This window comes from Phalaenopsis equestris, unplaced genomic scaffold, assembly GCF_001263595.1.
Source record: "Phalaenopsis equestris unplaced genomic scaffold, ASM126359v1 Scaffold000469, whole genome shotgun sequence".
Taxonomy (NCBI): domain Eukaryota; kingdom Viridiplantae; phylum Streptophyta; class Magnoliopsida; order Asparagales; family Orchidaceae; genus Phalaenopsis; species Phalaenopsis equestris.
The window spans coordinates 336616-352231 of NW_018164910.1; the positions used below are offsets into that span (position 1 = coordinate 336616).

General features: G+C 38.3%; 1 protein-coding gene across 4 annotated transcripts in view; it reads left to right on the forward strand.

Moving 5' to 3' along the window:
- The first annotated feature begins 3011 nt into the window (after positions 1 to 3011).
- LOC110027948 (mitochondrial ATPase complex subunit ATP10) overlaps positions 3012 to 15616 on the forward strand; it is a 31326-nt gene continuing 18721 nt past the window's right edge. For 3 of the 4 annotated variants that reach the window (XM_020729607.1, XM_020729608.1, XM_020729610.1), the window contains exons 1-5: positions 3012 to 3194; positions 3275 to 3315; positions 13569 to 13632; positions 13741 to 13929; positions 14921 to 14992. In XM_020729607.1, coding sequence (XP_020585266.1) covers positions 3042 to 3194; positions 3275 to 3315; positions 13569 to 13632; positions 13741 to 13929; positions 14921 to 14992 — 519 coding nt within the window. In that variant the 5' untranslated portion in view covers positions 3012 to 3041. The remainder of the gene's footprint in view (positions 3195 to 3274; positions 3316 to 13568; positions 13633 to 13740; positions 13930 to 14920; positions 14993 to 15616) is intronic. The other variant, XM_020729609.1, reaches the window with a different exon arrangement.

The following is a 15616-nucleotide window of genomic DNA, read 5'->3' on the forward strand; positions in this document are numbered from 1 at the left end:
ATGACTATGTCAATCTTGGTGCAAGGGTTCAATGCGAGTCTAAATAGACAAAGGTTTGTTTTTGGTCATGCTAGCCATGACTTTAAGCCCAATTAATTGATCAACACTGTGTAGATGATTGTAATGAAAATTTTTAGTGAAGGGTTGAAATGATTTTGAGTTCAATTGGGGGTTCAATTTGAAGGATTTTGGGATTTTGGTCAATTTGGACATGTTGGGCTAGACTTTAGTCTAGGTTGGGCTAAGTCTAAATTGATTGTTGAAAATGGTCTATAAGAACATCATGAAGATTTTTCAACATAAATTGGGTGTCAATTTTGGGGTTAGGGCAATCAATTTGGTAGAATTTGGGGACAGCCAATTTAGGGCAAATTTGGGGATTTTTGGACTTGGGTTAAAATTGAATGCAATTGAGACTTTGCCAAGGACAATTGAAAGTCAAGTTTGATGTGTAGGATTGTTATGAAGAGTTTTCAACATAAATTATGGCAAATTGAGTAGACTATGGGGTTCATTTTGGTGGGACTAAGTCATAGAGCCAAAATAAGCTTAGATTTGGTTTAGGTTGGCCATATGAAAGGTGAATTTGAGTTTATGATTGAAATCGGGGAAATTGGGACCAAATTAATGGAAATTTAGGGTAAATTTGAGGAAGTTGGGCCTTTAAAGACAATTTGGGGGTTTTGGTCAAAAAATGGTTAAATTGATCAAATTGGATTCAATTGGAGGGTCCAAATTGGTTTTAGAAACATTTGAAGTGATTTTGGAGGTTTTGGGAAAGTTTGGGGTGCCAAGGCTATTTTTGTAATTTTGGAAATTTTAGGGGTATTTTAGTAAATTTGGCATTTTTGAGTGTTTTTGGGTAATTTGGGTATCTTCAAATGGTTTGAAATGATTTTTGAACAAATTTGGATATTTTGGGTGAATTTGGGAATTTTGGCCAAATTTAGTGCTCCAAGGGTATCTAGGTAATTTGGGGGATTTTGGGGCAAAAGGCCAAGTTGGATAGTTTTTGTAGAATTAGGGTGCCAACCACCCTATATGAGCTATGGACCAATGGAAACCCCATTTGGGTCCTTTATGTACTGGTCTTAGCTAAACCCTAGCCTAGGGTTAGTGGGTTTAGAGGACCATCTACATGAGTCTCCCAAATGATGAAGGGATCAAAATAAAGAAATTTTAGGTTCAGGGTTGTGAGTGATTTGTGGGTAAGAGTGAGTGTGGGTGAGCGAACTAGCTCTAGACTAACACGCATGGTCAACCTAAGGTCAGAAAACCTAAGGGGACTCTCCTTGAGCTTCGTCATAGTGACCCCACCTACTAAGTGCTAGAGGTTAGGACCAATATGTGGAACTTCAAGTTGAGCAAAGAAGAGTGTAGAATTTTTAATGGTGAGGGTTCCTTTTCTAGTCCTCTAGGACTAGTCAACAAAAAAGTCCTATGGCTAGACCCTAGGCTACTAAAGATGAAAAACTAAACCTCAACCAAAAGTGAGGTCAACAAAACGATAACGCATCCTACACTTCTTCAGTTACAACATTAGCACTGATGTTCTTCGTCTTCTTAAGATTCTTAGGATTTTTGCAGTTCTTTTTTATGTGGTCAGTTTTGCCACAATTCCAACATGTTGCTTGCTGACCAGACTTTGACTTGCTCTTGCTTCTGTGCTTTGATTTTGATCTTCCTCTGTTTGAGTTCCTGTCTTGTAATCTCCCTTTGGAATCAGCATTTAGTGCTGAACGCGAACCCGATGCCTCGCAAGAATCCTTCCTGCGCACCTCTTCAACCAAAATCAAGTCACGAACATCATCATATTTCAGCTTAGTTTTACCTGCAGAGTTGCTAACTGCCATCCTCATGGCTTCCCAGCTATTTGACAATGAAGCCAACAATATCAGTGCTCATATATCATTGTCAAATTCAATTTCAAGAGACCATAATTGATTTGTGATGGTGTTGAAATCATTTAGATGCCGACAGAAACGCCTTTCACCATCTTTAAGTTGAATAACTTTTTCATCAGATGTACTTTGTTATTCGCCGATGACTTTTCATACATACCTGACAAAACCACCATGAGATCTGGAGTCGTCATCTCCTTGATGACATTGTGGGCAACAGATCTCGACAGTGTTAGTTGAATAACCCTCAAAACATGTCGATTTAACAGATTCCATTCAACCTCTTCCATTTTCTCTGATCACTTTCTCAGTAATGGAAGATGAAGTTTCTTCCCATAGAGGTAGTCGTATATCTGCATCATCCAGTAACCAAAATCCGTACCGTCGAATTTCTCGATCCCCAAAACTTTCACTTCGTCTTTGACCATCGTTCTTTCTCAGATTTGAACCAGGGCTCTGATACCAGTTGTTATGAAAAAAGACGACAATAAAGCGAAAAATGGAACGCGAAAAATTTTATGCAGAAAAACACCAGAGCTACACACAGATTTACGTGGTTCGACAAATTTGCCTGTGTCCATGGAGCTGCAAAGTATTTTATTTATTCGAGAAATTACACCGTCGAGTGCCTCGATGTTTACAAGAAAATCTCCATTTTCTTCTCTCCCTTCCTTTCTTTTTTCTCATCCTCTCTTTTTCTCTTAGAAGACTTGATATTATGATAAGCCATAAGAGTCTATTTATAGAAACTAAAAGAACGGTGGTGTGAGAGGTAGGTGAGATGTGGTAGATGAGCGGTGGTGTGAGAGGTAAGCGGTAGTTGAGATTCTTAATTAGAATGTTAATTAAATTGCAGTGTACTGGGTCTCCACATTATCCAACAGTAACAATTAATCGCTAGTCTGGAAAAATTATTTATGTAATTATAAAAATTTAGAAGTGAATATATAAATAAAATAATAATTGTGTGCTATTTTAATATATTTCCCTTTATTGTATTTAAGGATTATATCGTGATTAACGACGAACTGGCGGCTTTTAAAGTCCTATGCCGAGACCCTTGCTCGTGATTAACGACGAACTGGCGGCTTTTAAAGTCCTATGCCGAGACCCTTGCGTGAACAATAAACCCCTGCTAATATGCTTAGGCGAGTGCTGCAGCTTCCATCCGCAGCCTCCGCTCTTACCACGAATGCGAAGATCCTCGCCGCCGCGCCCATAGCAGCGTGCTATGTGCATCCGGATCAAAATTATCGGATCACTTCCCGGCGACACTTTATGGATCTCCATAAGGTTTCTCCCTGCCTTTCATCCCTTGTCCATCCTATCATGACTCTAGGGCTTGAGTTTCTAATGTTGTGAATTGGTTACAGATGGTTGACAAGGAAGCCATAAAAAAGGCTAATGATAGGCTGTAAGTTTCTCTCTCTCTCTACCTCTTTTTTTTGGTTCATCTAATGCTGATGTTGGAATCAGTAAAATCATTTCGAAAGCAAATTTTCGACATTGTTGTAATTTTATGCGTATTGGCCACTTGTTAAAGTAATATTTTTTAGGAAGATTAATGATGATTTTGATCTTTCTTTTTGTTGTCATTTATTTTAATTGTTGGATAATCTAGTCTAAAATCTGCTCAGAATTAACTTACATCTAGTTGCCACCAAATTAGGACATGAATGACGCTTATGAAATTATTAATTACAAATATTGACAAACCCAAAAACTGACATTTGCTAATAAGATGACATAATATTGTTTAAAGAGTATTACTAGCCAGCACCGATAGAATTCCAAAGGTTTTGACATATATGAATCCTTATATTTACTTAGCTGGAAGGTATTGCACGCAGACAGTTGTGGTTCACCCTACAAGAAATCCATTTTCTGTAAAGGTTTATTTGGGAAGTATAGCTTTATTTTTTATTTGTTTTTTTTTCTATTTCAATGTGCGAACATTGATCCTAGCAAACTGTGTGATAGACTATATTTTTATATACCTAGAGGCGGACTCGCCTAAATGAAAGGCAATGGGACGACTTTGTCTGGCTGGGCTTAATGCAAACTCGCAAGACGGGCTTGAGAATTGTGCTGGCCAGCTATGTTTTGAGCAAACTCACCAACCTAGCCTGACATGGACTCATCAGATGGGTCCTAGATGGACTCATCAACTTGGTCCTAGATGGACTCATCAACTGACTTCAGAAAGGAACATCAGCTGATGCTCATAAAGGACTCACCCAATATTCTCACCAGACTCGCTCGATCCAGGAGCAAAAGCTACTCAACGGTTAGCACTAGGAGACCTTGTGTTTCTTTCAAACTCGATGACCAACTACCAGTCTTAGTTTGAATCTAGGGCTACTCATTCCTCTTTTATTCCTTCTGTATTTATTATATGCATAGCTTATTTTGTAAATTCTTTTGTAGAGATTGAGACCCTAGGTTCTTTATTTATAAATAGGATATCTCAGAGAGAGAGCCAATGGTTCAAGATCCAAAATCTAGTTATATATTCACCTTATTCTGTACTGTTTTAAAGCTTTATAGTTGATTTTTCATTCTCACAACACTTCTCTACTATTTTTTTCTCATTTGGTCCAAGTTTGTATGGCTCTCTTGTAACCAATGTTATGGTAAGCTTGAATCTATGCTAAAAACCAGAAGAGAGAGATCTGCATAGTAGCTTAAAGAGAACAAATTAGAGGAACCATTGCTAGAGAAAATTCTCTTAATGTGAAGAATCAAGAATTTGTGACAATTAGACAAACCATAAACAATGGAAGAGAGGCTAATTGGAATGTTCCAAGGGTTGGACCTAGATCAGATCTGGAGAAGAATGCATGGAGTGCAACATCTTGAGGGTTCCACCGACTCGACGATTACGAGGAGAAACTCAGGGGTGGGAGCGTTATCATCCATGGATAATATCTATTACTTTGAAAACGATAAGGAAGAATTGTCCTCAGAACCTCACCAATTGGAAAGTTGAGCCAAGAGAAATAATCGTAGTTGACCAACACCTTCTTTAGAAAGATCATTGAAACGAGTAAGTTAGCAAGATTTAAGATCTTACACCTTGATATCTACTGAGGTTGGATTGTTGTGGTTGATTAGGTTTTTTATTTTAAGTTAATTGTCTCATTGCTTAACACAAAGATGCAAGTGTCAATTGATCTTCACCACATTGAAGGAGCCCTGAGATGGTTATCCAGTTAGTTACGTACGATCATATCATTCGTTGAGTTAAAGAGAATGTTCATTACACAAAGTGCCTAACGATCTTAGAAAAAAACTTGCATCCCTGGTTGAAGATGCGCCAAGAGTCAGGCATGTTGGTTTCATCGCGGGACTTCAAAGAGAGAGATTCAAAACTAAAAACTTGAAGTGAGCTATTGCTCAAGCTACTCCTACTTAGGGTCTTTATGAAGGATCTATTGGCTATGATCTTGGCCTATAGTAGCTGTGGACATTGGCAAAACTATTGGAGCTCACCAAATTTGATAGTGGTGGGTAACCTGTTTTATGAAATTAAGGAGTGGTAAAGGCTTTAGATTTTTTTTTTAAAAGTGTTCCGGAGTATATAATGGAGTGATGAGAGATTGTAAGTAGTATAGTGGTTGAAATGTTTGGAATAATCCAAATTTGGCTAGTTGGGGGTTATTTGGATTTTTTCTTGAAGGCATAGATATTTTGTAAGGTAAATAACTAAAAATTCTCATGGATGGTTAGATTATAATGTGTATTTATGATTTGAAGTAGATGGTTAAAATTGATAAATTTTATATTCGTGTTGAGGGGTATAGATGAAGACTGACATAATCATGCCTTTCTTAGTCGTCGGCTTAATGAGGGGTTTTATAATGTGCTTGAAGCTTGGATTGAGTAGTGGCTGGTTTTAGAAGATTCTAGGGATTTTGGGGGAGATGAGATGTGAGAAGAGTTAAGAGCAGATGTTGAGGAGGATATCAAGTAAAATAAAAAATAGAATAAGAATAATTATCCTATCTTACTAAATCAAAGGTGAAATATGTTATACGATGCAACAAACTAAAAAAAGGGAAGTTTCACTTAAGGCATTTCATTCAACTACTAAAATTATAAAACATTTCAGGCCATATTTATAGGCATTATAAGTTTGTTGGGCTAAAACTTTTGGAGGGAACCAATGGGGTAAAAAAGAGGGGAAAATGAGGGATTGGTGGCCATTACTATAGAGCAACTTTAACCGCTCATTTTTAATACATCTATGTTGTAGTTGGCCATACAATCTTCTATATGAAAATCTAAATCTTAAAATTTCTAAAATAGAAAATATATTCAAAATATTCCAAATTTTGGGCCTCTTATTGTGCTCTTAAAATTGGGCCTATTCATTTGTCTCTTATTTAGCTCTTAGTCTTTGACCTTATAGTTGGACTTTTAAATTAATTTTTTTGATCCACATAATGTGTTGCATCAATTCTCGAGGTCAATTAAACTTTATTTTGTCGAGTTAAAATCTAAGAAATTATTTACTGGTTATGGCGATAGAGTTTACAAATAGTGCAGGTCAATCATGTGTTTTTAGTAGGTGATTTATATGTTCTTTGGGTTTGGGTGATGACCCCTGATATGACAGGACACAAATAGTTGAGACCCATTTACACATGACATTATTATGAAATGATATCTATGAAATAACATTGCTATGATTACATATAATAAACAACTTATGAACATGCTTTTGATTATACTTATGATTTCATGCTTATGACATGACATACATGTTTATACGACAGTTTTGATTTCTACTACTAATTTTTTTTTTATGTATATGATTAGTAGACATATACATTTACATATGAGTACACGTTATTTCTTTTCTGTCTATAAAATTTTATTTTATCCTTGATTATTTCTTTGAGTTCGTTGTTCCTCACTTCACATTGTTGCCTTTCAGTTAGGGGCAACAAACATCAAGCTAAGTAGCTAGATGTGATTTGTTTAGTTTTTGCACTATATATTTTTGAGAGCTTGCACAGACGTTTTTGATGCGTACTGTTATTATTTTGGATTTAATAGCTTTGTATACATATTTTGATGATATGATTTTCATTCTTCCGAATAGATGAAAATAAATCAAATGATATGTAATGTATCACATATGTTTATGATGAGTAGACTAGTTCATCACTCATTAGACCCTGATTAGCAAGTCAGGATGAGTGCTGGTGAGAGTTAGTCAGACCAAATTGCTTGCCTCAATCGCATCTCAACCGACCTTTAAAGCGGGGCCAGTTGGGGTGTGATAGTCGTTGGCTCCCATTTTTTCAATGTTCACGAATTGATGGGCATAGTCACTTGCTAAGGCGATTGCATATTTCCATTGGATGCCTATCACCCTCATTTCCTCCAAATGAAGCTCGCTCTTTAGGTTAAAACTTAGCACCTATCTCTTGCATCTCTTTAGCTCGCACTTGCTGAATCTTTTCGGGTGTCTATTCATCTTGATATATTTTTTGGAATATCACCTATTTTCTTCTCCTTTGCACTTTGACCTTCGTGATTGTTGTTCTCTAATGACTATGCTTGAAGTACACTACATGGTCGACATCACAACAGTGCATGTTCTTAGGGCCAAAGCAGACTTGGCCATTGTGGTCACTTCAACTGCAACATAAATAAGCGAAGATGTGGCTTCACCCTCGGGCACTTGGTATCCTCCTTTGATGGAGATGAACCTACCTTTGAAATATTGACTTGTGGTGTCTCCCACCTTGATACTCACTCTCTTATGTGAAGCCCTTTTACTCTTGCCCCTTCCTCTAGAAATTTGACGACTTTTGGGTCGTCGGGAATGAATAATGCATTCAGGATGGTTGAAAAGAAAATATGAAAAAGTCACTAACTTGCCCAAACCAAGAAATAAGCTTACACGTGCTGAAAGGACAAGCAACTTACACGTGCTGAAAGGACTAATAACTTACATGACAAGTAACTTTTCATTTGACTTGGCTGTAAAAAATTTAGTGTGTCTAGTGATAGTATCTTCAATGCTGCTAGGATTGCTTTGCTTTTCTTGTTAATGTCTTAGAGGGGCAGGTTCTTGATGCTTACCGATTTAATGTAAATTGGCTAAGGATGAAAACACAAAATGAATCTGGAGTGCTTCTTCCAAATTTTAATCTTATTTACCAACTTTATCATATGGATGTTGGTCGATGTGAATGAAATGGCGATAGGAAACATGTGACGGAAGAGGCTAAGGCTTCATGACTGATTTAGCTTGCAAAGATGAAGGGTGAAAGTGACTCACAATCAAATTTAGCAGAATTTGGGTGGTAGGATGCCATTGCAATTTATTTTCTTCATCAACTTGGTACACAGCACAAAGTGGAGACCGAGTCGGAACTCATCTTTATAAACATAAATTTCTCCCTTAAAGAATGTATTCTAGAACTCATCCTTTTTCGGAGCGTGAACAAAGTGAAATTGGTTAAATATACCCCACCATTTAAATCATTTTGCCCTTAACAACAAAAATTTTGGATGACTTCATATACTAAAACTGACTAAAATACAAAGTACTCTTCTTAGCATTCACCATTTGATGAGGAGAGGATGGGCATGAAAGAAAGTTATGAAGACCTTGGGAGGTAAGTTTTGGATTTCTAGTGGGAGAATCAAATGAAAAAGTGACCAAGATCAAAATCTGAAGGTATATATAGCGAAAAATTGTTATCTTTAATGAGGTGTCTAATTAAGAGCATTATAAGATTTATTCATAAACAACGACATTAATTTCTAGGGAAATAATCATTACAATACACTATTCAAGTAACTATGATGCTTCGGTACCCCACACCCAAATGAAAGGCAAGGAGAGAAGCTTGTTAGGTTGTCTTTATGCAAACTCATCACATGGGTTTGAGAATGGAGCTTCCCAGCTAAGCTCTGATTAGGCTTGCTTGCCAGGTTCTACACACTTATCAGTTGAGTCCTAGTGAACTTTCCAGCCAACTTAAGAAAGAAATCTACTCTCAGGCTCATAAAGGACTTGCCTAACACCCTCATGAGACTTGCTTAATTAGCCCATATCAAAAAGCTACTTGGTGATCATTACTAGGAGACGGAGCGAATCCTTCAGACTTGATGGTCGACTACCAGTCTTAGTTTGGGTCTGTTTTTGGCCTACACAACCCTTTTGTTATTGCTATATTCTTCTGTATTTTTATTATATGTATAACTTATTCGTTATTCTTTCTGTAGCATAAGAAACCTTAGATTAAATGGTGGTTTTAGTGAGAGCTAAGGGTTGGGTTTCAAATTCTTAGTTATATATTCTCCTTATTTCGTACTCTTAAAGTTTAGTAGCATATTTTTCCTTCCCACAACACTTCTCTATGTCTCTTTTACATATACTTTGAGTTCATAAGATTTTGATCTAATATATATATAAAACATGATCTAACAGGTGCGATATTTTTCCCGCAGCGGATAAGGAACGAGTTAGCAGCTAAACCGGCTAGCATAGGCACCGATTCAGGCCCCAAATGGATCGGGCGGCCTATAGGGGAGTGACAATGCCGTCAGTCCCTTCTCCCACCATCCTTTCTGTGCTTTCATCGTGGGAGCTTTCCTTTTCTGTTTTTCCTTGTGGGAGTCTATAAATTGCTGTTTTTTAAATTTAGGGTTTAGTTTTGCTATGTGTTGATTTCAGATTCCTTTGTAGAGCTATTCTTCCTATTATAGGGTTGTATTCGAGGAGGTGCTGGTGCTCCAGTTGTATCATACTCAGAGGTGGTGTTATATCTTCCTTAATCCCCTTCTCCAATCCTTCCGTTCCCTTCTCCCTAGTTGCCGACCACGCCTAACACATCCTCCTTGCGCTGCCACACGCTTTCGGCCCTCCCATCCACTTATCAACTCTTTTTCCTTCTTTTCCCAGCTGCCGGACCCTGTTGTTCAGCCCTTCAACCACTAACCTACATCACGCCGACCACTCCAGGCAGCCCTCCTTGCTGTCCGGGTCACCCCCACCAGCACCCAACACCTTTCCTTGCCTTTCCCACCACTTTCCTTATCGCCCCACTCCTCTAACCATCAAATCAGTCATCGTTCCTCCTTCAAAATCCTCTTTTTTAACCTATCACACTGCCTCCAATTCTTCCCCATCCCCGTACTACTCCGCCGATGCCTCCTCCCCGGGGTCCTCTCATCTGGCCTTAGCCAGAGCTTAGTGTCGTTATATTGATCTTTCCATCTTTGTCATCTTGTAGCCCTATTTGTACATTTATAAAAGTTTGCTTTTATGTTTCCATTGATTACCAAATTAGTTTCGATATCATTTGGAATTAGAGCTAGCCTAACCTTGATTCTATTCTAGGGTTTCCTAGCATCCGTCTTCCCCTCCACCAAAATTTTCCTTCCTTTTCCCAAACCATAGCCCAAACCCCAAATCCCCCTATGTTGATTTTCTAAGTCAACAAACCTAAATAGCTTTTCTGCACGCACAAGCAATGACGTACGCTCTCTCTCACCTCCACCCAACAAATTTCCTCCCAAATCCCAAACCGAGCCATGCCACGAAGGAGGAATATACCCGAGCATATCCAGGAAGAGATACGGCGAGAGCTTCGTCGTCTTCAACAAAGGCTACTAGAAATTAAAGAGTTAACATAGTAAGATGTTACCTTTTTTCCGAGATCTGGTGAGTCAAAGGGGAAAAAGAAATGATAATTTGAATCCCTTTTATGGGGAGACTTTCAACGATGAAGAAGACAGACCACAACATTTCGGAATACAACATCAGAGAAGGCCTAGAGAGGGATATTTGAATCCCTCACAAAGGGGGAATTTCCGAGAGATGTCATTTGGAGAACAAAGACTTCAACATCAAAGTTGATCTGCAGTGCTAGAGTTTGATGGAGGATTCTGATGACTTCATTGATTGTCTGTAATCTATTGATCGGATCGTTGAGTACAATGATGTGCCGCAGGATAGAATGATTAGATTAGCTGCTATCAAGTTGAAGAAAAGTGCCTCTTTATGGTAGGAGAACTTACAACGATAGAGGAAAAAAAAGACATCGATAAGATTACCAGTGAGAGAAGATGAAAAAAAGTGATGCAGAAGAAATCTCTCATCCCAGTACCTATAGTAGAGAGATCTGTCAGTAGAGGAGTTCACGAAGCAATTTGATGAGTTGCGGATGAGGTGTGATCTGGTTGAGCTAGAGGAACACATCATAGCGCGTTATCTAGGGGCCTGAAACCAACTATTAGCAATATGGTACAATTGCAGTTTTACTTGTTACTTGGAGATGTTCAGACAGTAGCCCTGAAGGTGGAGAGGTAACAGAAGCAGAGCAGAAAATAACCATCCTTCAGGCAGCAACCGTCAGGCAGTTAGCCACCTACAGTAACCACGACCGATAAGGGTAACCAGAGACAATATCAAGCCCGGACAAGGGAATAGCACTTTGGATCAGAGCGGGAAGAAACGTGAGAAATGTAACTCCTCCAATACTGTATTAGGCAGGAAGTTTTACATATGTCATGACTACGACCACACAACCTTCAGCTATCCTACGAGCAGGGTAGTCACACTAACAAATGAGGGTGTCGTGGAAGAGATTAACGACAAGGAGAAAACTAAGGAATAGGGTTAGGTGTATCAACTTCCCCCAATTGAAGGAGAGACACTCGTGATTCAACAGATCCTACAGATTGAGGACATGAGGGATTCTTAGTGGCTTTACCACAACATATTCTACGCCTGCTGCACAATGAACAAAAAGATATGTAATCTCATCATTGACGGTGAGAGCAGCAAGAACGTGATATAAACACAAATGATAGAGAAATTGGACTCACTGCTCAGAGATTCTCAGCTGTATTTATTGATGTGACTGAAGAAGGAGAATCAAATCAACATCGACATAAGATACTTAGCAGAGTTCTCAATTGGGGACCAGCGACAGGAACAGGTGTGATGTGATGTGGTCTCTATGGATACCTGCCACCTTCTTTTGGGACGATTGCGACATTTTGATCGGAGGACTCAACACGTCGGATTCAAAAACATATATTTTTTCACCAAGGATGAGAAGTGCATTATCCTATTTCCTTCAGTGCAACCTGAGATTACAAAAGCCCTTACTAGCATAACAACATTTGTTGATCCAGTTTTGATGACGAGACATGATGAGAGGATTGAGATACTCACTCTAGACACGAAACAATTACGACATTTTCTTAGAGCCTCACGGTTGACACTGTACCACTAGCTCCACCACCGGGAGGGAAGGCTCAGGCTACTCTCACTGCAAACTGGAATGAATGACCGTGGGTTATTTTGGGAAGATTCAACAATACATGTGCGGTCCACAGTCTAAGACAAGCGGATCAATAGGGACTTGCACTTGCCAATAGAAAATACATCTTTGATGCTTTGGGAGACAATGCAACCAACAGTGGGATTCATGTGTCATTAGGATTGAATATAAAAACCAAAAGCTACAACGAATGAGGTCAAAGCTCCCCTAACTCTGGGAGATTGACGCTGGGGCGGCATTTTTTCCACACGGAAGCAGGAACGAGCTAGCTAGCTGAACTATCTAGCATAGGTGCCGGTCTAGGCCCCAACAAGATCGGGTGGCCTATAGAGGGGGCGACAATGCCGCCAGTACCTTCTCCCACCCTCCTTTTCTGTGATTTTCTTAAGGGAGCTTTCATTTTCTGTTTTTCCAATGCGGGAGTCTTTAAATTGTTGTTTTCTGGAGTTAGGGTTTAGTTTTGTTGTATGTTGATTTCAGAATCCTTTGTGGAGCTGTTATCCCTGTTCTAGCGCTGTATTCGAGGAGGTGGCAGTGCTTCGACTTTATTCTACTCTGAGGTGGTGTTGTATCTTCCTTAATCCACTTCTCCATTCCTTTCGTTCCCTTCTCCCTGGCCACTGACCACCCCCAACACATCCTTTCGCGCTGCCTCTTGCTTCTAGCCCTCCCATCCACTTATCAACACACTGTCCTCTCTTCCCAAACTGCCCGACCCTGTTGTCCAGCTCTTCGGCCACCAACCTACATCCCGGCGACCACTCCAGGCAACCCTCATTGCTGTTCGGGTCACCCCCACCAACACCCAACACCTTCCCTTGCCTTTCCCACCACTTTTCCTGTCGCCCCACTCCAGCCATCAAATCAGCCATTGTCCCTCTTCCAACTCCCCTTTTAACATTGCATTATCACAATGGTAAAAGACATGTTTGCGTTTTATTTGTTTTCTCTCTTGGCCTTTGTGGCATATGATAGCTCATATTCTAGATTACCAGTTTTGATTTCCTTATCCACCTCGAGACACTCCCTTAAGAAATGTATAAAGTTTGGCTTGTTGAAGATGTCTTAAAATAGTAGGGTTTTATGTGGTCATGCTATAAACTTTGTTAGTGGCTGCTTTCATATGAAGTAGGGACTTAGGCTATGTTTATATTCAAAATTCTCTGACTTTATGCTCCTATACGTATGAGTATTGCAACTAAAAGGAAGTCTCGATAAAATTATGGGATTGAAAGAATCATCTCAAGGTTGTCATGCATTTCCTTTATCGATAAAAAAATTGCAGTGTGGCATTTACTTTTAGTGATTTATGAATTGCTATTTTAACAGTTCTTGGTTTGCTTTGTTGCAGAAAAGATGAATTAAGCAGAGGATATTTTGCAGATCTTTCAGAGATCCGGAAAAATAGTGGAAAGGTGTGAGATTTTCTTGTTATGGTATGATTTTCTTTGCCATTGCTCATCGAGAATGGTTTTATTTTTCCAGTAAATATCTTGTTGATTAAATGATACGAACAAATGCAGATTGCTCCAGCAAATAAAACTCTTATTCCTTCCGTGGCAGCTGCTAAGTTTCCTGATATTGTGGTACACTTTCCTGATGGAACCAGCATAAAGCTACCTTTATTTGAGCAGAATGGGAATAACAACAGCACTGATGAGATCATTCCTACTGCCTCGTTATTATGCCTTTCCTTTCGAGCAAGCTCCCAGGTCATTTTATCATGCTTTGAGTTGTTATGCGATTCTTTTGGTGTAATCCCGTAAGACATTTGTGGTGATCCCTTTTTGAAAACGTTGTGTTTATTTAAACCATAGTTAACACATCATCAGCATCATTATTAGTCTTATCCTCGAATGTTGCATTTTACATTACTATATCAAAATAGTTACAAAAGGTACAAAACTATGCTAATATGCATGGAAAAAGACTTAAAGTGCTCGCCAAGGATTAAAAAAGGAAGGATCAGAGTCAAAATCTTTCAACAAAAAAAGATCTATTCAAAGCAGGTTGATCACAAAATGGTCTGCTTTCTTACTCTTTCTATGAGTAAAGAAGAAAAGAACCTGTCTAAAGGCAGTTAAGAAGGCAAGGTCCTTCTTTGCTTTGTTGTTGACTCCACTGTGTTGCTCCATGCTTTGTCTGAAGCAGTTAATAACATTGATATTATCCCCTTTAATTATACATAACATTGCACTCATGCATCTAAAGTTTTAAAATTCTCTCAAGGGAGAGGATAGCTTCCACTTCCACTAAGGAGCTGTCCCAATGTTGCATTTGCTGGCCGGCTGCAAGAATAAGTTCACCAATTTCATTATGGATCACAATGCCCATACCGGCTTGAGAGTTGTGGAAAACAAATCTGACTTCCATGAGTGGCCTTGGTGGTCAAGCTATGGTTTATTTAAACTGCTAGGAGTTTTACTTTCATTGTGAGCCATACACACGTAGTTATTAACCTTGGACCATCACGTCATGTTCTAGTCTATTGTTGACGAAATTTTCCTTATTATACTGTCATCTGTGAATGTTGTGATTGATTGATTTTTCTTGAGTCACTCTTATTTCTTTAAAAGGAACAATTATATATATTGATGATTCTTTGTCATTTTGCTTATTCATACAAGTAAAAATCTGAGGATCCTTGAAATTATTCAAGTGTGTGTGGATGTATCCTGAGGTTATCCCTTTCTTTTTGAACAGAGGATGGCTGAATCATGGAGTGTGCCTTTTCTAGAATCCTTGGACACTTCAACTAAAATACAAGTTTATGAGGTATTAATAAAAGTGTTTTGTACTTTGCAAATATAATATTGTTGTTCTAGTTTTGCATTTTTACTCTTTTACTTTCATTGAAATTCAAATAAAGACACAATAAAATATAATGAAATATTGTTTGCTTAAGACTACCTGCTACTTATGGCATTCATTGTTAAAAATCGTAATTAAAGAAATTTAACTTCTCAAATTTTGAGGCATAATTGTTAAACTCAATATCTATTCTACAAGGGAATGCCGTGGCGAACAACGGACAAAGTATTGTATAAGTTTGGTTCAAGGCTCATCAACACAATGAAAATCACTTAGCCATCACCTATTTCATAAAATTGATTGCAAAAATGTTTTTGAAATGTCAAAGAAACGTAGAAAACCTCTCTCAATTCATCACACAAGAAGATGGTAGAATTCATCCACGCATGAGGCATGCAAAAAAATGACAAATGGCAACCAAGATTTATTTCAATGTTAGAAATATAATATATTTAACTAAAATAGCTTTCAATATATTATACAATTGGGTATAAAACTATTTTTGTTTGTTTTCAGAAAGAATTAAACCATATATCTCAATCTTAAATATTAATATAAAATTAAAGTTTAAATAAGATTCAAGTAAAG